The 25509-nt window shown below is 33.5% G+C and overlaps 1 protein-coding gene across 1 annotated transcript; it reads left to right on the forward strand.

Moving 5' to 3' along the window:
• Positions 1-8864: 8864 nt before the first annotated feature.
• On the forward strand, positions 8865-24673 carry LOC142983641 (facilitated trehalose transporter Tret1-like). Its single transcript, XM_076130622.1, has 7 exons — positions 8865-8988; positions 12789-12971; positions 14098-14180; positions 20900-20980; positions 21387-21547; positions 22866-23041; positions 23336-24673. Coding segments are annotated over exons 1-7 (1620 nt in total). The 5' UTR covers positions 8865-8987; the 3' UTR covers positions 24271-24673.
• Positions 24674-25509: the final 836 nt, after the last annotated feature.

Genomic DNA, 25509 nt, shown 5'->3' on the forward strand with positions numbered 1-25509 from the left:
GTAGCAAAAGTACCGTCAATTTTGCGCTCCATTCAGCTCGGTTCCCGCCCATTGACTCGACGGCGCTTAGTTGAAAACCCTTCTAAAGGTTTGCAGAATACACAGAATCAACGAGAATGCCCACCATTCGAATATAAAGAGACCTTTTCGAAAATCTGAATAGAAACGCAACTTTGTATTAAATTCAGAGGTATATTTTTGGAATTCTCTGTTGAAAGTGGCTGTGTATAGGGCTAGGTAGAGAACTTATTTCCATTCCCTACGGCCAATGTATCAATGTTATAGGAAATGTGTATGACAATTAAATATCCAATAGTGTAAAGTGATAGAGATATTGATTAAATACACAAACGTTTTATGTTTTTAGTGTAATGAACAAGTTAACTATAAACAGCTGAAACAAAAAATAATAAGAAAACTGGGTCATTCTGTATTTATTTCAACATAAAATTAAGACATTGATCCACTCAGGATCCGAACCTGTGTCACAAAAACAATTACAACATAAGTACATTGAGTTTTTGACGCACATCCATCTTTATACCAAAATATAAGAAATTAACAAAATTTTATAAGTTTTACACAAAAAAAAACTCTAATGTATTACGATCTTTTCATCACATAAACATCTCATAGAAAATTCCACACTTCATGTAGATCACCTCAGTTCCTGGCGCCGGTACTATGTGCAGCTATCCGCATTGATAGCGGGGTCAAGGCCCGCTGAGCTTAGACTAAACATAGCGTTACGTAATACTATATCTATGTCAGCTATGATTTGATGACATATTGTACTTCTAGGATCTCTGTGTGACGAGAGAGGATTGTTTTCTTATTAGGTCAGATATTTAGCACCGATTTTCCACTGTCTGATAATTTTATATGAAAAGAATAATTATATTTCAAACATGTTTTAACACATTATTTTTATATTATTGTGTTAAACGATAATGTTATTCTTCGAATAAATGAATAACCTATCAAAACATTGGCGTTAAACTATTTTTTTAAATATTTCTTTCCTGTTGGATAAAATTTTATCAGCTAAAGTCAGTTTAAAGTTTCTTTAAGTAAATGGATATTGTTTTACATTGTTATGGTCTCATATAAAAAAGTGACCTATTGTTCTGTATACCAACTTATTGGATATAATATTGTATATCGCATAATCGTGTCTGTGATTAAATATGCAGTAAATGCGACCATACGCATAATATAGAGTACATAATCTGGAATAATTTTACAAAATGTCCACTTATACTAAAACTGTGGACAAAGAAGTAGATAAACAAACTCCCTAAATATAATGAGCATGATAATAATATATGAAATGAAACCACACATGAAGTACGTTAAGTTTGCAGCAGATGGTCCACATAACGTTGTGATATTATTATAGTTGCGGCACACCGCAGCTTTTAGTGTATATTCCAGTTTTCGCTTCATTTTCTACATACTATTTTAATATGTCGCTTGATAGCTGAAGTACTTATTTGTGGAATGTTCGGAGTCATGTTATTTTGCCTTTACAGGTCGTTTTTACGTATTTTTTTTACTTTTGCTTAACATCATGGTCGTTTGAAGCGTAATATGCCTCGAATAGTCCAGCAAGCCATGTGGTTAAATTCTTGTCAGTACGTTTTATGTGTAAAGAAATACTGAAATCGCACTTTCGGGTCCGTAAGACGACAGGAGTTCGGTCGTAAGCCTTTTATAATTAAAATACCAACCTTACAATACGAGGAAGATATAAAAATATCCAAAACGAATGCCATTTTAAGAATTCTCTTTTAAAAGAAATCAAAACTAACCAAAAGCTGGCCAAAAACGAAATGCGATTTCCTCCAGGATCGCTTAAACTATTTGATTGAAACTTTTTGCAGAGTCATCTTAAAGACTCAGGGGAGGCTTCCAGTTCGTAGTTTCTATCTCTCGATGCTGCTTTATACTAAAAAATATTCAAAATTGTAATTTAAAAATAGGACTTCTTTCGTGCTATTTTAAAAAGGAACAAAACCTTTGTTTTGTATCTTGTTCTAGAAGCTAAACAATTTCTTGTCTCAACACAAACAGCTGGACTAAAAAACTAAAAGTCCTGTGAACTAATTAATGGTGTTAAAATCATCGGTTAGCAGGTCTGGTTCTTGGTTTTCTTCCCTTGTCTTTGCCCATGACCACGGTTGTTGTTTAAGCTACGGTTAAGAGTTAAAATACATACCTACACAAAGCTTGGTAGTCAGAAGTATTATTAGTACAAATTTACCTTAAGCTTCTGAGCTTAGGGTTATTTTGTACTAATATATCCTTGAGCAGACGTATCTTTACGACTTGAAAAAATTTTAGCAAGCGAAGTAAGACTTTTCAATTAGTTATCTTTTTTCAAAATTGTGTTGGACCCAAAATAATGTCAATTGAAAATACTTAATAATATTATCGTAAAAGATATAAATCGTAAAAAAAAATAACCTTGAACTGTTTCGAGACGGGTCACAACAACAGATTTAGCATCTGGATTTTTTGCCAAAGTAAATTCCCATTTTGAGATAATGTTTAAAAAAGATTCAAATATTCATACTTTATTTATCACAAAAAGTAAGTGATTGATAAAGAATAGCATTATGCAATACATTGAGAGTTAATTAAAATATAATTTTTGTTTTAACACCTCGTTATCTGACTTGTTTTATCAACACGTAAAGTCATAAGATACGTGTTATTGATGATTAATATTATGAAAACAACGAAAGCACTTATATAAATAATGTATTAAAAAAATATACAATTATCCAGTAACCGAATTCGGTAATTAGATATCGATATGGTCAATGTACAAATCGACAGCAGCTTTTTATGCTACGCTAATAATTTAATAAATAAATAAATTTAACCCGTTACTGTCCCACTGCTGGGCAAGGGTCTCCTCCCGTAATGAGGGAGGGGTTAGGCCTTGAGTCCACCACGCTGGCCAAGTGCGGGTTGGGGACTTTGCATGCCCTCAATAAATGTATTAAACAAATTTTAGGCATGCAAGGTTTCCTCACGATGTTGTCCTTCACCGTTGGAGCATGTGACAATTATTTCTAATACACACGTAACTTCGAAAAGTCATTGGTGTGTTGCCTTGGGTTCGAACCTGCGACCACTTGCTTAGGAGGTATCAACTTATACCACTCGGCTATCACTGCTACGCTAATAAATGCCATAAAAAAATTACAAAGAAATATTATCCACAAAAATAAATATCCACATAAATCGAAGTTAAAAATCTTAAACAACGCTAACTTAACGTACTTTTCATTACAAAACTGATCAAGTTTTTACTTTAAACTCTTCTACTGTAAAGTTCACTTTTACGAGTTACCGTAATGTATTTAGCTGCTGTCGAAATGAAAAACTTATATTGATACTAGCTGACCCGGCAAACGTTGTTTTGCCATGTACATTAGGAAAATATATTGTCACTTAGGGGTATGAAAAATAGATGTTGGCCGATTCTCAGACCTACTCAATATGCTCACAAAATTTCATGAGAATCGGTCAAGCCCTTTCGGAGGAGTACGGCAACGAAAACTGTGACGCGAGAATTTCATATTTTATATTTCTTTTGTGAATCTAAACCATTCTCAGATCCCCTTGAACACACAAAAAATTTCATCAAAATCGATCCAGTCGTTTAAGAGAAGTTCAGTGACATACACACTTACAGAAGCTTCGTAATTTACATAGTATACAAATTACTATTGTAAAATCGTTAAACTTACAGCTATTTAAACTAGATAGACAATAGTATACACTTTTCAACTAATGTCAAATAGTTCGATGTCATCGATATCGAACTATTTGACATTAGTTCGATATCGATGACATCGTATCGACAGTCCGTCAATGTTTACTGCACGTGAACTAATTGCTTTGAAATATAGAGCCTAAAAAACAGCAATTATTCTAGCAATATAACCTACATATGACATGTATGAATATGAATGAAGCTTAAGAAGTTTGTGGTAGTTAGTAGCGTTTTACTGCTCTCTGCCTACGTGATTCTATGTTTGTATGCATATATATAAACTATTATTAGTAATAACAACCATTCAGTGTTTATCCGTTCCTGTTTATGAATTATTAATGTTCAAGATTATTATGTTTGTGAATGCAAAGTGATGATCTAAACTAATTATAATTATCTAGTAGACAGTCACTGATATTAATAATTTGCACAACATCTCTTACTGAAGTTCATTGCAAATGATGCTTGTTGAACTTTGATAACTTGTCATTAACTAAGAGTTGTACTTAAGGCTTTTTCCTAGATACCTGAAAGTTAAAAGATAAAGATAAGATAAAAATATTTATTTCTGTCCAGGTTTACAATGTTTTTGAGAACAATTTAAGCCACAGTAGGCGTTGCCTGTATCGTGGTATCGATGCAATTGATTACCAGATAGGACTAGTTATACAATAATTCTGCTTATTAACTAGATAGACTACAAAGTTCGACTGCCTCCGTGGCGCAGTCGTTTAGGTCACCACGCCGCAAACCATAGTATCGGGAGGTCGTGGGTTCGATTCCCACACGGGACAATTATTTGTGCGATCCACAAATAATTGTTTCGGGTCTGGTTGTACTTTGTGTCCGTTGTTTATATGTTTGTAAAAAGTCCCTGCGACACAAGAGCAGTACTAAGGGCGGGAGTCGTCTTAAAAAAAAAAAAAAGTGGAGATAATCTTTCGATATTTTCGTGTCGAGTGGTTGATATTTGTGCTGGTATATTCCCAGTTGTCCTCTCTAACACTGTCCCCCGGGGTGACAGATGGGAATACAAGTGAACAAAATTCCCAGTTGTCACCCCTACCTACCAGATATACCTACTTTTGTACTCATTACAATCATGATAACTAATTTTATAGCTTTTTGTTGAAAGTGTTTTAGAAACTTTTAAGACTGTCTACGAAGAGCTCTTCGTTTGGATATAAATAAATTTATCCACGCTGTTTCCACATAAAAAATCAATCGACGAAGTAATAAAGACTCAAGTTAATTTCAAAACATTTTAAAATAATAAATGCGATAGTTAAGACGTTTAATTAGATTAACATGAAGAATACTTTTAACCCCGAGAAATATTTTCATCCGGACGAAGCTGCGTACAGAAGCTAGTACAGAATTGATAAAAATATAAAACAACAATAAAAGTGAACCTACAGCGGCCATCTTTCAATATTCTCGTTTGTAATTTGATCGCTGAACATATTTTGGTTCTCATAAAACACTTAACTGCACGCCTCTGAGGACAAAAATATACATTAATGGTGTAATATACCAACAATATTATATTTAAGTACTGTACCTTTTTACAATATTTGCAGATGTGTTATTGAGAAATAATAACAATTGCGATGGACTTAATAAATCTTACATAGAAGTATCATATTAAAAATTGTACACACTTTTTGGATATGTAAAAGAAGAAGAATGGAATGACGACTTAAAAATACTAAATAGCCAAGCAAGGTACTAGGAACTCCTTAAACAACTCTCAAGCGTGAAAGGTTGTAATACATTTTAACAACTTAAAAAGATATATATTTTAGGGTTTAATCGCTAAGCGATTCTATTACACAGTGAAGAATAAGTCGGAAATGTTACAATACAAAAAATATTAGAACCTAAGATTTGTTCCTCCCGCCTAATGCGAAAACCGTTTCTCACTGGAATTTTAAACCGTAAAGACTTACATAATTGAAACCATACCTAGTTCGTACATGAACTATCTATAAAAGCTTAAAATGTATCAACTTTTCGACTGAATGTAAGATAAAAAATGTTTTTGTTCGCCAGATAATATTATAGCGACGTTCGTTGGGATACCTTAGATAAGTATAAACGATGCCTGTGAGCCGGGATGGGACCGCACTGTGCGTGTATACAATTTTCGCTAAAGTAGGAAGTTAGCTCAGTATTTTATAGCTAGGAAGTAGATATTGTGATGTAAACGAATTTTGTACAAAAAATAGTTGGAAGCTTTAATATGCGTAGGTACGTTAAGTTATCGTGAACAAAGATTAAATATTTTTTGTAACAGTATTGTGTATGTCCGCTGCAACTGTTCTGTAGCCAATATTCTATACGTTGCTTTTTTTTCAAAATGTTGGTGAGTAATATGATATGTCAAAGCAGTGATGTGCTGCATAGTGGCTATCAAATTGACGCATACAATAGCCATGCAAGGTCTGATTCTTAAGAAACAGGAGAAGATATTTTAATAGAACCAGCTTTAAAATTGTCGATTTGCAATTAAATGCATTGTCAACACTTCACATTTTTTAGAATTCATAAACAGAATAGGAGCAAAGGAGTCTCCTGACGTTTTCACCATTTTCGTTATGGTAAGTGATAACTATTTTATAATCACAGAATGATGTGATATTTAAAAAAATTGTGAAGTGAAACGTCGGTTTTAGTTCTCTTTTAGAAAAGAGGTACATTGTTTTACAAATCTTATGCTCCGATGTTTATATGTATGCTATAAAAAATAAAGTGTTTATTTCTAGTAGGTACCTATGTTTTGTATAAAATCTTCAACCCAACAGATTATAACTATCATAAAACACAGATATATTAGCTTCATTAATAACATAAAAATCACGTCGGCGATAGCGTGGTTTATCTAAAGTGTTTATGGGCGTTAAGCTAAGATAGGAGAGGGTGACGGGACGGGCCGCGGGTCAGCAGGGGTACTCAACCGTTGGGTGATAATTTCGTTTTTGTTTTGCTTCTCTCACATACGGTAGGTATATTGGGATAGTTTTACTCGTACCTATTCGAGTTCGGATAAAACGTCGTTCGGACCATGAGACCCATAACTTCAAAGCGATCATCACCATGGGTCTTTAGTGTAAATAAATATTGTTATTGTTGTTTTAGTATTGTATTAGTGTTAAGTATTGTAAATAATTATAAATGTTTTATTGTATTGTGTTAATGTTAAGATTTATGTAGTGTTATATAATTATTAGTAATCGTTAATTTAAATGTGCAACATGTATGTATATGTTGGTAGGCAGGTTGCCACAGGTCGATGAAATATTGTATTTATTGCGTAGCATTTTACTCGATCGAACCATTGTTTTATTAGATTATGTTTTTTACTGAACATTATATACTATTGTTTTACTAAAAATAAAGTGAAATAGCTGCTTAAATTTCAAATATTTAGAATTTTAAGATTAATGCCTCAGGCAAATTAAATCTTAAGTTTGTAATAACTATGCACGAGCATTGAAATATGATAATGTTTAAACCATTTGAATAGAATTTTCTTCAAATAAGATTTTTTAATAAAATTTCTAGATGAATACCAAATATTATGACAGTCATACAAATATACTATGTAACTATGGAACATTTAAGTATAGCACGAATGCAAAAAAAAACATAATATTATAAGTATACTGTTCGTCGAATACGTAGTAACGTTTAGCTCGAATCCGGTTAGACTTCGAATTGACAAATAAAATGTAGAGAAAATAAGATTTTCATAAGCCCGATTAAAACGTAAGAAAAAAATTACCCAGCAAATGGGCCCATGTTTGTGTTAGTACTAAGTTTTGTAGCGAGATGCAGTATTCAGGGTTGCGATTCGCTGTCTCTTCTTGCAGTTATAAGTGTTCATTTCTGGATGAACGTTTAAAATCATAATAAAAATAAAAGCAAGAACTTCCTTAGTAAACAACTAGTACGTAATAAGCCATAAATTTACATTGACATGTTGGGAGGCAATCCATTGTATTTGCCGATTCGCTGACTGTAAACACAATTCTGTTTTACATACAACATACGTGCTGATACTGTTAAGGTTCACTCTCATTTCTGCGAACTGTGTACGGCGTAACATGAACACTTTCCATTCGTCCTTCTATTCTGTCAATCATCAAAAAATTTGTAGAGAAAATTTGTTCGTGTATTACTTGTAAACAGTCTTAAAAAAATAAGTGTTGGTTATTTGCTTTCTTTATTATTGAATCCAATATCTAAGTAAGGTTTAGTCAAAAAAGTATTGATCTAACAAACATGAAAAAATTAAATAAGTACAGATTCTCTGTTAGTAATCGAAAAAACCTTACTCTTATTCCGATATTTATTGGTGTGATATTGTTCAGAACCATCAGAAGTTCAGAGGTTTAATTAATTAAATTAGTATTGAGATTTGATAAAATAACCAATTTTGTATATAATATAGTTCATTCGTTAATTTTATCTTCACCATGAGCTGTGAAAATAAAAAGCGTAAGTCGGTGCGCACCTTTACTGTGTGCGGTATCCATGTTATTTTTTCAGGCAAATAAATATGATGAATAAGTAAACGTTGATATTATGTTTTAAAATAGAGAGAGATAATAAATATTTATTTTATGTATAGTTTTAGTACTTGTAACATTGATCTACACTGCTCTATAGAATTGTTTACTGGGTTCATTTATTTTTAAAAAGGGCCGAAAGAACTTTAAAAAATGAAAACAAAATTAAAACAAATCTTACCGTATGGAAAAGCTCCCATACTGTAAGATTTGTTTTAATTTTGTTTATTTTTTTACCACTATCTTATCCACATAAGCAAGCGCTTATATAATATATACGCGCTTGCTTATATGGATAATTTCAATGTAGTATATGAAGTGGAAAAAAAAACAATTAAGTCGAATAAAAAAATAGTAACATAATATAATTTAATCAAAGTGTTAATGTGAGATGAGAGCCAAAATCAAATTAAGATGTGACTTATCTAGTTTGGTCCAGCAAATACATTTATTGTTATTATCCAGCAACCCGTGTTCTCGATCTCTGTATATTATTTTTGACGTGACCGACGTCCGGCGTTATCAAGATTATGGTACTGAGCAGCCAGTAGTTGCAACAACCCTCTCGTACTGAGTAATTGTTTATATAAAAAAGTATTGTGAAGTTCTCAACGAAGGTCTCGGAGCAAAGTAGGTGGATTCTATGTAGTTTTTGCTTGTTTGTTTGTTTTTTTACATGTGGGTAATGTAGTAATGTTTACGGAGTGATAATTATCGCGTTATTTTCTTTTCATATTCTGTTTAATTAATTACTCATGAATAAATCTAAGGGCATATTATGTGGATTTATTCCTTTCAATATTTGTTTGCCCTAAGATGCTATTATTTGTGATTTTTTATGTTTTGAGATGGGGAGTACATTTTTCTGATGTTTTATATGTGTCATGCTGATTTGGCTATTTGTAATTAGTGTAATTTGTTCTGTTAATGTCATCAATTAACACTATATTGGCCAATTTTCTAACTGTTTTTTCAAGTCTATAATAAGTTCGACATTCTACAATTTCGTAAAAGAGTAGTAACAGTTTGTGGTTTTTTTACACAAAAGGTACTTTTGTAACGTTACTTTTGTTTCCATTTTTCCAGCTTTTAGCGTAATTCTGGAATGATTTAATTTGCACACTTATCTGAGGCAAATAGTGTTCGAAACTATGTTCTCTTAAAATTTTCATTCTTCTATTAGTTATAATATAATCACATTATTTAAAAGAACCAGTGCACAAAATTAAATATCTTAATCATTAGACTATACAAATTATTTACAAAGCTATATGAGTATTTTTATCTTAGAACACAATCTCAGTTTCCAAGATCACTGAGCTTGTGGGTCATGATGATAATTGTAATAATACGCGTTATTTTATATTAAATAATATAAACTTTGATATTTTTCAAGGTCCTTGTGCACTAAATTCAGTTTTAATTAATTTTTATTCTGACATTTTTCTATATCTTTCAACTGTAGTGGGATTGTCTACAGTCGGTACTATGAGTTTGATATTTAGATTGTACTACAAAAATAGTTCCTACAGTGCCCGCAAGGCGCTGCTCAGATTTTCATCTAAAATTTCTCCATTGTTAGCCGGTTGTCGATAGTAGTACAGACTCGCGCAGCTAAACACTTTACGACGGCTTAACCATTTCTGAATAAGTAGCAGTTGACCTTCTAAGTGGAATATTGACAGATTGTTCATACATCTGCTGTCACTGTAACTGTTGGATAAGTTATCCATTAGCCGTGAAACTACCACTAAACCTCATTCCACCGGTTCTAAATATCTATTAGATAGCTAATCAAACGAAATTTTGTCGGTTATATTTAAACGTTGCCTGTAACTTTATTTAGCAGATACGGTATTTGACACTTTGTGTTTACTTTGACATTCGTCATCTGTGAAATTGTCCCTTAACGTAGTGAGTTATTGATAGTTACACAATATATTTTAAAGAAAGCAAAATACATTTATTTGTAGGTCATTGTTGTTTGTCAAACACGAGTAACTGTTATCATTGATGACAAACAACAACAAAAAATTGTGTAAATATTTGTAGGTACATGATAAAAACGTAACAAAAAAATGATAAACAAAAGTAACTAATACAGTTTGGTAAATTAAATACCAACAAATACATTTTTCCTTTTAATAGTTCCAAGTTTCTATTGGGTTATTCTACGGGTATTATTTAATTTTTGACCACAACTATAAGTTATAAAATCAAATATAACCCTATTCACCCCAAGTAGTTTTATACACACATAATATCAAGTATCTATAATAAATTATTGTGTAGGTAGACAGAGGAGTATGAAAATGCATTCTTGTTTCACCATTTATAATGTAAGTACCATGTAATAGGGAGCGAGCCTATGCCTATACCGGTGACGTTATCAAACTCCAGGCTACTAGTGAGATAAAATCCTATATAAATTAGGAAAAACCAAAAGTATTTTTACCCGATCAAGGAGTCGAGTGGTCGGGTGATAATACTTTACCTCATGTTCAGCAGTCGGAAATACTACCGCTCGCACACAAAAATAGTTTCTACAGCTAATAATATCCAAAATCATAAAATCTAGTCAATTTTCCATTTAACCGAAGCCAATTTCGTACAGTTACAGTTGAACTAGAGTCAATAACGTCGTGATTTCGCATCGGGTCTAATAAAAATAAATGGAAAGCTAAAATCTTTTGCAACACGACATAATCTTGTAGAGTACAGGAAGCGCTACGTCGATTGCGAATAGAATTACGAATGGTTAGACTTTTCACTGTATTTTTTTTTTACCTTTTTATTTAGTACTTTTTAAGGCTATGATTTTGTAGACTTTCGATATTTTGTTAAGTATATTTTTTAAGTGAAGCAAGAAATTTTCTTGTAACCTACACAGTAGTAGTCTTGATACTAGATACACAGTATAAAGCTTAGTTTGATATACTTACTAAAAATAAAGTTTAGTTCAATTTAGACAAGAATCATCTGTACGTTACATATTAATGAGGCAGTCCATTTTTACTATACAATGTTGAAAATATAAATAGACCAAACTTAGAAGAGCAAATAAAACAGAATATAAAATAAAATGGCCTTCAAAGCAATTTACTGTCCAAGTGGCGCTATTGCAATTGTTTATACCAGTTCTTAATATTTTCATAACCTAAATGAACTATTATTTCAGTTACCTACATAATATATCGATAAAAGTATGAGGTGATGTTAAAATATAAATAAAAATATCTTGTTTTTGCACTTATATCGCTTAATGGGACCTACATTAAGATAGGTCGTTTTTTTCTAGAACAGGAATTTCCGATTGGTTATTGAGTAAAAAAATATCGGGTCACTGATATAGTTTCAGATGTTAGATCAATTAATATTGGTTGATAAATAAGAACGAAACTGCATTTATGGACAAGTTGATGTGGATTTGTCGAAATTGATGTCGAAACTTGTGCAGTTAAGGGAATTAGATCGCATTAAACAATTTTTCGCTGTACACAAACTCTTTGTAGCACTTCAAAATTATTTTACTGACAATAATAAAAGGAATCTCACGCAGTCGTAAATAATGCCTGAAACTCTATTAGTAAATCGGCACCTAATCTGCGGCCAGATATGACAAAACGACGAAAAATCATATAAATAATACACACCTTTATTTTTTTCTTTTAAAACCTCTGTCCCAATGTCAGCTCTGTTCGATTCTTACATCCTACAACCTGCAATGTCGCCACGTACAGTAGCGAGTAGCAATTTGCGGCGTCTTGTGTCGCCGCGGCAAATAGTTTACACGATTCCTTCACAATGCTTACCAGGTCAAGCGATTGTTATTTGTATTAGGATAATATAATTAATATCTACGGAACCAGAAACTCTTAAAGACTGCATTTAAGGTTGGTCTTTCAGGCAATTAATAGTTTTAAGTAGCAAAATGATTAGTCTACTCTACCAGTACCCGTCATCGTGAGTAAAGTTTAAAACGCTTGCAGAAATAATGTTTACATTGTAAATTCGGCCACTTTTGTGTTTGTAAGAAGCTTAAGTTCAACATTTGTTTTGGATATACAAAATCGGCAATATTTACGTAGTTTTAGACTATTTGAGCCCTCATAATACTGATCATTATAAAACCAACCACGATTACAAACGTTATAGCCAGTTGCGCACACCGGACGGTAAATGATCTGTGGGTTAAGCAAACCTTGGCGAGGTCATTCTATAAATGGGTGACCGCATAGAGGTATTTGAACTCAGCATCTCCATGCTTCGGAGGGTACGTAAAAAATCGGTCCCGGTTATTGTCGATTAAGATGACAGTTGTTAAGCCACGTCAAAGTTTTGACATAAAGGTTAGCCACAAACCATACGATAAGAAGATTACATATTATATTCATAGTAATAAATACTTTATCAGTAATTATCTTTTACAGTGGACGAACAGAACACATCGACCGTGGATCCCGAAGCCTCACCGGTACACAATGGAGAGTCCATGGAGCACCCAGAGCCGAGATTTAACGGCCATCCGAAGATACTGCAGCGCTTGGAAACCGTGCCTGACATCAAGAGGGACACCTCGGGAATCACTACTCAGTATATTGCTACGGGGATAGGTGAGATGTTATAATAATGTGATTTCTGTAGTTCTTAAGATTTCTTCTGGAACTGACCAAGTTCTCAGCAGGATTTAGGAACGAACCACTTCTTGTGGTTAAATAAACAGGATTAATATTGTTAATTTTTTAATGTAATTTCTGTAAATTTTAAGATCTCTTCTGGAACTGACCAAGTTCTAAGTAGGATTTAGGTTTAGAACAAACCACTCGAACTAAGGTTAGTTTTGTAAATATGTTGTCTGGCCCATTATTGAGAGATAGTTTAGCTGTCTATCAATGCCACATAGTGGTCTTTCCGACATGCTATGCTTTGCTTGAGTAACCGTTATTGTAAGGATGGACCGGAAAGGAATTTTGGAATAATTCAACATATTGAGCGTGATTTTTTTATGTACTGAATCTAATAAAGACCCAAATTGAAAGTGTCAATCTGCAAAAGACCAGCTCTTGATTCTATTTCTGGATATCAAAGGTAGTAAAGGAATGCTGGATAACATATCGAACTTAGTATTTAGGTAACATTTAGCAATAATCAACAATGTGCAGCTGGACGCGGTACATCATTGGCAATACGTTGGACTTTTGTTTATAAGTAGCACATTCAAACTATGAAATATCAGTTCAAAGCAATCGGATTTGATAGACCAATAACGGTCAATATTGTCCAATAACCGTCCTTTGTTCGACAGGGACTGTTTAAGTGCATTATTGGATATTTTGACTGATTGATTTGAATTTCAAATGACGATACATTTCACTGTTAACGGAATATTGGTGGGGAGTTTAGGTGTGATTTGGGAAATCTGAACTTTGATATAATATCGTTGGACAATGATTCTGCTAGCAGAATTAGCTATTTATTGCCTATCAGGTGGGCATTGATCAGTTCCTGAACTAAAGGAAGGGTTGGGTCTTGAGGCTACTCTACTGGCTAAGTGTGGGTAGCTCTAAATAGAAGTCTAGTTTTTTTATTACTTCATGTACAATGGTACCATTTAAAACAGTCATGAGACAATTCTGTCCACCCTCAGAACAATAAGCAGCATACGATCACATGTCGCTAGTTTAGCAATAGAAAAATGGTTTAGTGGTTTTGTTAGTTAATGGTGTTGCTTTGTTCCAGTCAATCTTGGTGCCTTTGCTGCTGGTGTATGTGTGGCGTGGTCATCAACAGCTCTTCCATTGCTGACCAAAGTACAATTGGAGGTAGGTTTTGTAATTCTAAACAGGGTTATAAAGGTCTTGTAACGGATATTTAGTTTTATTTTTTAATACATCAAAAACATGCGCGCGGTTCAAAAATAGACTTTTGAACGAATAAATTGTCAGTGGTGTTGGTCATGGAAACTAATTTTCAATACCATTTAAGTAAAATACAATCGATATTCGATAGTACCGAGTATAAAAATCGCAAAACTTAACCAATCGTATTGATTATAATAGTCATTAAGTTATATTTTCGTCACTAGGATCATTGCAGACTCGTTCCCCACATTTTCACGGAACAAAAAAAGAAGCACAAAATCTCAACACAACATTTTCAAGACAAATTACTCCATCCTTTCGTCAAGTTAGTTCAAAGTTCCGTGAAGTGTTCTCCCGTGTATACACGACCGTGTAAAGGGTTATCCGGCTAGATTTACGCTAGCACAGTGGGTGAAGTAGGCGGGGCTCATAAATAATGTTTTCATTAGCGGCCACCGATAAATTAAGGCACGGTTAACGCGCGGTCTTTGTGGTGGGTGCAGACCGGCGGGTGAACGCCACGTTGTTTTTGCTTTTTGTGGTCTTACTTACGTTTTTGTGCAGTGGTTTCTAGTTTTCTTGTTTGTTTTTCTGTATGTAGGCTATGAATAAGCTTATTCAACAATAGCATAGCTTTCTATTTGTGATTATTTTGAAAAATTGATTCTGAAATGAATCATGTAAAGTTTTAGTTTGGGTACGAATAGATAAATTTATTTAGGGAACTACTGAAAAGCTTATCAGTTTTAACAATCTTTCAAATACTTTTTTAAATAACGTTATAACATAGTACTGTATCAACGAATAAAGTACTTGAGCTATTTCGAGTAGAGATTTGTGCCAACATTTAATTCTCGTCTGACGGGTTGAATAAATGAATTAAAATAAGGTTTCTGTTATAGAAGTAATTTATATTATTTTCCACAAAAAGTAGAGAATTAGTCTTGAGATTACCGATTGATATTTAAATATCTCATTAAGATTCAAATTATTTCCCTTTGACTAAATGTTCTGATTATAATGTTAATTCGGCGTTGTCGGATTTCAGCCTAAAAAGATACAAAAATATTATTTAGATAAGATGTACTGTACCTCGATTCTGTACATTCGATACTAACGTCACGCTATCGAATACCATACATTCCTATCGAGCTACTCGTTAGGAAACCGGCAGCAATCCGGCAGAGAATCGCGACCTATCGAGTATCGAAAACTTGACATTTAAAGTGAGAAAAAGTTTCGTTCTGAAAATTTGTTCATTAAATAAAATTTTATTGGTAATAATTGTGTATAAACTAATTTTAAATATATTATATAGTGGATAAAAAATAATCATGAAAGGTATTATTCTCATAAATAATAATTACAGTCTACTTTAAACGGTATTAGTAAAAATAAATCAATAACATAAAAATATCATAATTAATGTTGTTCAACGAAACATTATCAACACAAAAAAAGAATCAGCGTCTTTTTTTTTTCTACGTTGAAGCAGGCAAAGGAGACAATATCTTTTCAGCCTCGTTGGCCTCGTCTTCCTAAAAATATCCAATAAAGATTATTAAAATAATTTACTAAAATTAAAAATGGAAAGAATATTTTATTTCGAAATTCGCATTTCGAATTGCCCCTAAGTGCGCTCCAGCAAGAAAAAAAAATATTTATTTTATTTTATTTTAATGTTTGGTGGAAAATGGCGCCATTGAAGAACATAGTTGTTGCGAAAATCCGCTAGGGGCGCTGATCAATTTTTCATACAAAATTTTTCGATAGCTACTCGTTACTTGATACTCGATAGTTGTACAGAATCGCGGTACTGAACTGTACCAATTATAAAACATTTTCTCACTTTAAGACGATAAGCGATTAAAATGAAGTAAAGTGCAAAATGCCTACTTTGCGAAAATAATAAAAGATTAATTTTCATATCAGTAATTGTTTTGAATTTGACTGCAAATTGTCCGTGATTTTTTTAAACATTCGCGATGTTATAATAATTTATGTGACTCGGTGACACGGTCTACGGTTGAACGATTATCAAGTCCTTCGTAAAATAGTATGTCTTATACATAGCTAACTTTATCAATATATGACATTGCTTATATCAAAACGACAGACGTAGTCTATGTTAAATCAAAAGTAATCGCAAACACGCGTACGAAGCCGAGGGCAATCCTAGTATACCATAAAACAATTTATTACCCAAATCAAAATTCACTCCTGCGTTTTTTGATTACATCTAATTCCCGGTGGTCTCGAGCATACAATTACAAAATCATGAGATATATGAAGGAAAATTAGCCATCTTGCGAACGTTGTTACAAGGTATTTCGTACGAAATGTAATCTTCCCTTCATTTAAACTGGCGACGGGCTCGTCAACTTGATTATGTAAATTCATGAAACTTGTAATCAAAGAACAAAAGTTTTAGATCGAACCTTAACGCAGGGACAACTTCTTAAAACTGCCTTCTGGCTTGTGTCTGAAGGCGAAAAAAACTTGTTTTTTTAGTAGTGAATTGTTTTTTAATTAAGAAATGAGGGGGAATACTAGTTTTGCACTGATAATTTTTTAAGACTGATAAAAAATATATTATTTGAGAACAATGCTTACCTACTTGCAATCGATTGAGCGTTCAATAAGAAATATTAAATACAATATAACTTTCTAAAATAACTGCAATGAGTTCCGCTCAGTATACTTTTTATTATGAACATTTTTTCTCCGCATCCCAAAATCTACAGAGTCATATCAAAGCATCCAAAAAACAAAAGCACTTCATACACCCGGTAGGAACTTATTTGGGCATCACCACATTTTATCTGTTCGGGCTAACATGAAAAAACTGTTTGCTGGCTCTTAACGACACTTAGTGCCTCGTCCTTAGGGTTTAATAACCACTCTCTCGTATCTAAATGCTTAAATGCTTTTTCCAGTACATGGGATATACTGCATTCCGTTTTACGTCCATCATATTTATGTTTAGTTCAACTTAAGCGTAATAGTATCTGTTAAAGTGTTAACAGTCGAATGGTAATGTTGTCACTACTTCTTCTGCCAATCTAAATGTCTTGATATTTCTGCAAATTCCGAGGTTTATTATATAATACAGCGATTAAAACAAAAATGAAAGCAGATTTAAGCGTAAGTACTTATTTTATTACCAATTTCAAGCATTGACGTTTTTGGCAAAACAAAGATAACGATCGCAAATTATCAAAAACAGCCAACGAGGCCCAAAGGTATTTGTTCTGTGGGAAAATTTAATGAACAACCATTTTAAGGAGCGGTTGCTGCGTGGTGTCGTAAAACAATTTCTGTAAGTCATATCGTAATTATTAAAAATATATAAAAAAATATTAAAAACCGCTCGTCTGTCCTCATAGAAAACTAGCTTCATTGTAATATCCAACCGAAACTTGGGACTTTATGAATCTTAGCTGTGTACAGACTGTACACCACTGTACAGTGTACACCGGCTTAAATTAAATTTCATACATTTTACTTCGCAACCGTTCGAGGCTTAAGTTTTTCTTAAAATTATATCGAAGGCGAAACCAAGTTATGAATTTCAACTAAGTTTTATGCTTTTGTTTTATTTGAAATAAAATACCTTTAGCTTTTAGGTTAATTGTAGGAATTAGTAGAAAAAAGGCTATATTTTAACACATATTTAAAACTTTCGATGTATTTATTTTCATTTTTTTACATTTGAGGATGTTGTGTTACTCAACGACCACTTAAGAATCAAATTCTTTTATAAGCCTTTTAAATCTTCCATACCATTTAAAATGTCCAAAAAAATAAAATTTATGATTCTAATGTGAATAGTAAATCAAACATTTCTTAGGATTTTAAAAAATAGTTCAAGAGAGCTCAGTCTCGCAGTAATCGTTCAGATTGTACTAAAGATACAAAATATTGTTTCCGATCCATAGAGAGCTATTTATTAACGTAACTTTTTTTCTGATATGACATCACGCTATGGGACTATTGTCCTGATATCCTTATCTAACTAGTCAACGGCCGAACCTCTCGCAAACATCACGTACACAACTACACTAACATCTTCGATATTACTGAACCGATTTATATAAAACTTATATTTTTAGATAGCTAAGATAACAAGCATTTATGCTATGTAATTTTTGTAGTAGTTTCTGAGTAATATGCGATCAAAACACTAGTTACAAAATAGTAAAGATAAAAATATGAATGAATCATCCAATATGGAACATCGTACGACCCATTAAACGGAGACATGTCTGGTGATAACGTCGCGACTATTTATTGCTTTATTAGTAAAGAATAATGTTTACTATCAATGAAATTGTGTCGGTACACAGTTAATGATGTAAGGAAAGTTCTGTCGTATATTAATTATGATAAACATACAAGCGGTGGGTCTTTGATGTTTGGACAAACAAACATGTTCGATGCGGTAGGTCATACAGTTTCAATATTTTTTAAAAAAAAAGCTTGTTTTAACAAAAACATTATTTAGTCCAAGTTGTTAATAATATATGAACTAGAATTTAGTAAAGAAAAGTGTTCAGAAGTATCCTTATTTTTTAAGATTTTAAAAATGTAAAAGGACGTCTTCGTATCTATAGTACAAAAATAGACCAAAAAAAGCAATATTTTTTACCCTTATTTAATAATTTTACACCACCGATTCGTGGAAAAAGAGCTAATCAAACCCAAGAAAGGTTCTTTACAAGAAAATTGTGGGTAATTTAATATAATTTTCATATAATTAGTAATGTATTTTAATTACAAAGCGGTCTCCGTTAATTGGAACATTGTTGAAACTTCAAGTTCGTAATTTACCGCACCTTATAATAATTTATGATTCTCTTACTTCGAAATAGCTACAAATCAATAGTCTGTATTGTTTATGTTTATAATAGTAGAATGGGTTTGTTGGACTCACGGTCACGCTTCAGACAGTCAGTCAATTTTATGACCGAAAAGTATTGATATTAAGTGTTGTAGGTAAAGTTTTGTAGTTCTACTAAGTGTTTTTGGTATTTATATGAATGCTTCCGCAGTGTAAAAAGTTATGGCGTTAAAAGATCTGTCGAAATATGTTATTATAATATGATTTACTTAATGTTGAATCCATACTTACATACTTGTTACTTTATGGTTTTATAATAACAAATATTCGAAAGGCGTGGTTTTTGCTCTCGGGCCATCGAGTTGTTTAATAAAACCCTTTGTATTATTTGTCTACTTTACCGAAGAAACAACCCAAAATTCCAAGTCGAACTGCGTTGCGGTTTTTCTCTTTGAAGCATACCAAAATTAGTAACTTTACTTTCGATCAAATTCCTCGCTGAAGTCCTAATTCCCTCAAACGCTTGTTGCCCTTCGCTGTTGCCTAAACGCAGCGAAAACTTAAAGTATACGAACTTTGCCGAAGTTGGCCGAAGTTTCCCGAGCTACTGACAGACGCCGCATGCGGTGGAACCATGACGATGAAGTAATGATATTGCAACTTTATTGCATACTTTACGCTGCTATTGCAAAACACTTATTACTCTTTTCATAAGGTTGAATTTTGAATGCTTCGTATGAAGATGTAATTTTGCATGTTGTTTTAACCCTCGAAATGCGCAATGCAGGTGGGCAGGTTACATTCGGTGTATGCGACTGTTATTCTTTATTTATACGTATTATTGGGTTAACTGGCGTCAACGTAATATAGAATTATGGTTGAACATGCAATATCGCTTCTCATTAGTACAAGTTTGAGCTTGGAAAGTTTTAATCCTTATACTCGGTGGTGCAATTTATTGTTGACAATACTTGGCAATGCCAAATGCTGTTTTGTACGCTAGCTTTAGGACCAGGAAATTTATGTTTTTTACACAATACAATGAAATTTGTTGAAAAAAATTCAATAATAAATTAAAATAGAAAAAATTGTTACGCTTTTTTATATGCATTAGTAAAATAAATATAGCTTTAAGGGATACAAACAATGATAACAACACATTTAGTAAAAAATAGTACACTTACTTAGTCACTTTACTTTAGTGAAGTAAAATATAATGAAATAATTACTAAAATAGCTTGTTTAGATCAAAGTTTTGTGCACACTACAAACTAAATTATCGCAAGCGCAATACCAAAACACTTCCTTCCAAATCCAGCATAACTTTTCATGAGCCGAACATCTATACAAGAAACTCAAAGCAATCAACCAAGTATCAAGAATATAGACACTATATTATTCCGAAAGTTTACTATACTATCGTTGACAGGAGCATAAACGCCAGCGCAGTTCCGTTGTGCAGCGAAAACTTTTGAATTTATGATACCAAGGATACCTAACTTGGCTCGGGTTTTACGGACGCAGTAATTTTGATACTTTAAGAACCGTAGTTTTACTTAAAACTTGTTTGTGTTGAGATAAAATGGCTTTTAAGTAGCGTGAGTGGTTTATACAATGAGTTTAGTGATTGTTTTGTGTTTAAAATGTAGTTTGTTACTTTCAAGTTTATGGTTGCGCTTACTGGTTTCCAGATTGCAATCGTGGGGAAAAGTTTTATGAGAACCTCTTACATATTTTAACTCTTGAGTTTGTAGATTCTATTTTAGTATCTAAAGCACGATCAACAAGTACTAAGACTTTAAAACGAGAGGAGTAAATAAACTTGATACTTTTGTTTCAGCCGGTGTCACCGACGCGGGATGCTATCATTGTGGAGACCTCTACACCTACCTTGATCACTTCATCTCACACTAAATTTGGGGTAAGTAACATGAAGTTTGTAGTTTAGTAGGTAGACCCTCAAGATGTCACCATAGACCGTGTACCTCGAGCTTAGAATTTTTTAAGAAAACTTAAAAAATCGCAAAGGACCCACAATATAAATTCAGAAACGTGACATATGTGTAGTATTCCTTCCTTACACTTTAGGTTAAGAAGCATTATATGTTATAACTAAATATTTACTACTTAGAAAAGATTTGGAAGGAAAATTAGGTTAGTCCAGCAGTGGGACACAAAGGAAAAAAGAAACCCCAAATTATTGTAAAACATTATATATTAATTTACGTAAACACTATTTTTTGTGATAATCGAAACTATACCTTTGTTCACTTTTCATGTCAATTCACCAGATATATTCGAATTAATAAATATTGTTTGTTTCTCAGTTATCAACAGCAGAAGCATCATGGGCAGCCTCTCTGCTGTGTCTCGGAGCTGTATGGGGCGCGGTGCCAGCCGGTCTGATATCTGAATACTTTGGCAGGAAGAAAACGTTGCTCTACTTGGCATTGCCTCTCGTGGTTTCCTGGATTTTAGTTGCTTCAAGGTATATTATGTTTTCTTCTTTTAGTTAACTATACATATACTCATACTGCATACTGCCTCAGTGGCGCAGTGGTTTAGGTCACCACGCCGCTACCACTGCGTCGAGAGGTCGTGGGTTCGATTCTTACACGGGACAACAAGTATTTGTGCGATACACAAATTATTGTTTCGGATCTGGTTGTACTTTGTGTCAGTTGTTTGTATGTTTGTAAAAGTCCCCGCGACACAAGAGCAATTCTAAGTGCTGCGAATATATGTACATTTGATCTTTGTGCGTATGTAAAAATGCCAATTTCGAATCTTAAACACTTGCTAGTCCGTAGTACCGGCTGTAGAGATTAGCGTAGCGTTCATGTATTTCGTCCCTTCTTCCTGTCATTGGTCAGCAACAGTACCTAAGTTTAAACAGCATCACACGTACTTCTGATGATATCACATTTCATTTATACGCTCGCGCTATTCTGAACTTATGTTCCTACATCTTCAGTTACTAATTACTCTCTCATATCACGAAGCGGTAGATAATAAAGCAGACAAAACAATTAATTTATTTTCTATCTATAAAAAACAATTCCCTTCGAAGCTCAACAATTTTTCAAGCACTAATTAGATTTACGTACGATTCTCAGAATTAATATCTTTAACACCATTTTTATTAAGGCTTTCATTAATAATTCATTCTTCTTTATATTTATTTTTATAAGCTTCATTAAAAGTACTGGAGTTTTGAAATCAATGTTCATTTACAATAAGTAGAAGTATCGATCTGAGAACTTTCGTTTTATTAGTTTGAAACTTTCCTATTGAAAATGTAATTAGTTGTATTTCCGTGTCCATTAGGGTGAAGCAATTAATTTGTATTTATAGAAAAGGTCAGTATGATATAAGGACGTAGTCTAGTATTATTTATTAAGAGCTATTGTACTTTTTACTGTTATATTTGTACCTAGAAAGGTCATCTATGTAGATATAGATACGAGAGTTAAACTGAATATGAAATCAAGTATAATCAGAACGTTAAGAACTTTAAGTAATATTCGATACTATAACAGAGACTATTTAACAAATCAATTAACGAAATATTTTCCTGAATTTCGAAGGGAGCGAGGGTTTTAATCACGCTAATAGCTCGCGTTTTGCTGTATATAGATACTAACACTTATACCTACAACTCTTCATGGTACGAAACGGTAGCCGGTCCAAAGGTCTCTTATAAATACATCACCATGCTTCCATCACACCACATTCTCATATCATGAACTTCATAAAACACTTTACTCATCTCATAAGGCTAAGAGTACATTGTTTATCTGTTTCAGTCCGAATGTGTACGGGCTGTATGTTGGACGTTTTGTGGGCGGTGTGGCGGTAGGCGCCTTCAGCGTCGGTATACCGCCCTACGTTGAAGACATCGCAGAAAAACAATTACTACCGACTATGGCAAACTTTTACCACGTGCATTTCAGTTGCGGTGTCTTATTTGGATATATTATAGGTAAGAAGAGTTCATGTGCAAGGAAGTATAAGGAAGAGTTTAAGAGTAAATCTTGGGCTGCACTAATTGTCAAACCGATCAATAAATGTCACAAAGTATTATTTTTTGTGGAGCCTGACCCATGCCGTCCTGCATAGTGCAATAGTTGCAAACACGTCATGCTCTACAACATACGAGCTTTTTAGATACAATCAAAATGAGGCTCAGGAAAAGTTTCAATGTTATTTTGAACCAACTAAATTAATCTAATACACCCGCATATTTTTAGTAATTAATGTGTTATATTCTTTTCAGGGCTTGTAGGAAGCATGTCCTGGTTATCAATTCTGTGCGCCAGTGTACCAACCGCGTTTTTCGTCGCCTTCATCTTCCTCCCCGAATCACCTGCCTACCTGATGTCTCAAGGAAAGTTCCACGAAGCCAAAGCAGCTCTAAGATACTTTAGAGGAATTGACAACGACATTGATTCAGAATTGAAGGCATTGAGAGAGCACTTGAGGAATTCCGCAAGGAACCGAGTGACGTTTAAACAGTTATTGACCACAAGATCGACTGTCAAGGCATTGGTTGTTTCGTTCGGCCTGATGATATTCCAACAGCTGAGTGGAATTTACCCAATTTTGTTCTACGCCCATCGCATCTTCGAACTTTTCGCCATATCTCTGAGTTCACCAGGAGCTACCATTATTCTTGGATTCTGTTTCGTCTCTTCAACTTACTTCTCAACTATGCTCTTGAAGGTCATAAGGCGACGTGTTCTTCTAATGGTTTCTTTCATCGTGATGGCTTTGAACTTAGGATGTTTAAGCATCTACTACCATTTGCAGGCGTCAAATAAATCTTTGGAACAAACTTGGGTACCTCTATTCAGCATATGTCTGCTAGTCAGTTTCTACGCCGCCGGTGTTGGACCAATCCCTTGGCTGATGCTAAGAGAAATTTTCCCACCAAATGTTGTTAGAAGAGCAACAGCTATAACGGCAGGTTTTCATTGGTTTTTGGCGTTCATAGTGACGAAAATATTCCAGAATTTGGAAGACATGGTGAAAATTGGCTGGACGCTGTCCCATTTTGCGATCGCTTGTCTTGTTGCGACGATATTTGTGTACTTTTTCGTGCCTGAGACTAAGGGGAGAACGCTTCAAGAGATCCAGAACGAATTCGAAGGTATCCATAAGAAGAGGAAACACAGACATGTGATAGAAGTAGAAAGTATTTCAGAACCTTAGTTTAAAGACTGCTACAATTTGAATCTCTATTTTTACTTAGAGCTGGATTTATCACTTACGGATAAATGTCGCTTTTCTTATAGATAAAATCTGGTACTTAGAACTATCAAAATCCACCTCTTAGGCTATTCGATAGATATCTGTAGGTGTTGAAAAAGCTATTAGTCTAGTGATCTTGAGATTAATAACATAAGGTGCTTTTCGATTTGAAATATTTGCCGGTATATTACTTAATTTTCGCGGATTTTTTCTTCATTGTGTAAATATTACGAATTAGTTTGTAATGTAAATTATTCCTTTTATTATTAGGGGCTATGCAGAAGTTAGTGATCGTTAAAGATAAATAGTTTTAGTTTTGTATACGTATATATTTATTATATAAATTAAAAATAATGTAACTGTTTGATGTTGTTTTTTATTACTTAATCTAAGCTTTATTTAGGATAATTAACAATGATAAACATCGTACAGGAACTTCGGAAAACTTACGACAAACTTTGGAGCATACAAATCCTTTTTTAATTTCTAAAAGACAACTCCCGCGCTCAGAATTGCATTTGTGTCGCGGGGACTTTTACAAACATACAAACAAGGGACACAAAATACAAACAGACCCGAAACAATTATTTGTGGATCGCACAAATAATTATTCTTCCGTGTGGGAATCGAACCCACGAACCTCCCGACGAAATGGGAGCGGCGTGGTGACCTAAGCCACAGCGCGACAAGCTCTTACAAATATTGATTATGTTTTACACCAAATATTTTCATTCTGGAATTTAAGTAACTATGTAAGTATAGAAAAGAAATTCAACATGTATTGCAATTATGTCCCCAATAGACATAGCATCTTTGAATATAGGTCGGTTCCCCCGAGTGCTCATGTAGATATAGCGTAAGAAGCCTCTTGTCACATTCTATGACATACTGCGGTTATTTCCCAGGAGTGAGAGACGAAAAAACCTTTACTGAAAGTGTTGTATAATGGCATCTGAAGTCCATATTTTATGTAAGATATATTTGTATCGATGTTATTAGAAGTGCTATTATTGGAACACGTGTACGCTTTGGTAATCTGACTACCTCGACGGGAAAAAAAGCGGGATTTTGAGTTCGCATGCATGCTAATGTTTATTTTTAGGCAATAATTGACTAAACGATTTGGGCAATGCAGATATGACTGTAGTGAAACGAGACACTTATTAGTTAGCGGCTTAAGATTAATGGCAATTAAATTTT

This window comes from Anticarsia gemmatalis, chromosome 24 (genome assembly GCF_050436995.1).
Source record: "Anticarsia gemmatalis isolate Benzon Research Colony breed Stoneville strain chromosome 24, ilAntGemm2 primary, whole genome shotgun sequence".
Classification (NCBI taxonomy): domain Eukaryota; kingdom Metazoa; phylum Arthropoda; class Insecta; order Lepidoptera; family Erebidae; genus Anticarsia; species Anticarsia gemmatalis.

What these genes read in the sequence shown, in the direction of transcription:
- LOC142983641 (XM_076130622.1), top strand. An exon ending in TGACCAAAGTACAATTGGAG is followed by an intron (nt 14,181 to 20,899) that starts GTAGGTTTTGTA and finishes CTTTTGTTTCAG; the next exon opens with CCGGTGTCACCGACGCGGGA. An exon ending in CTTATTTGGATATATTATAG is followed by an intron (nt 23,042 to 23,335) that starts GTAAGAAGAGTT and finishes TATTCTTTTCAG; the next exon opens with GGCTTGTAGGAAGCATGTCC.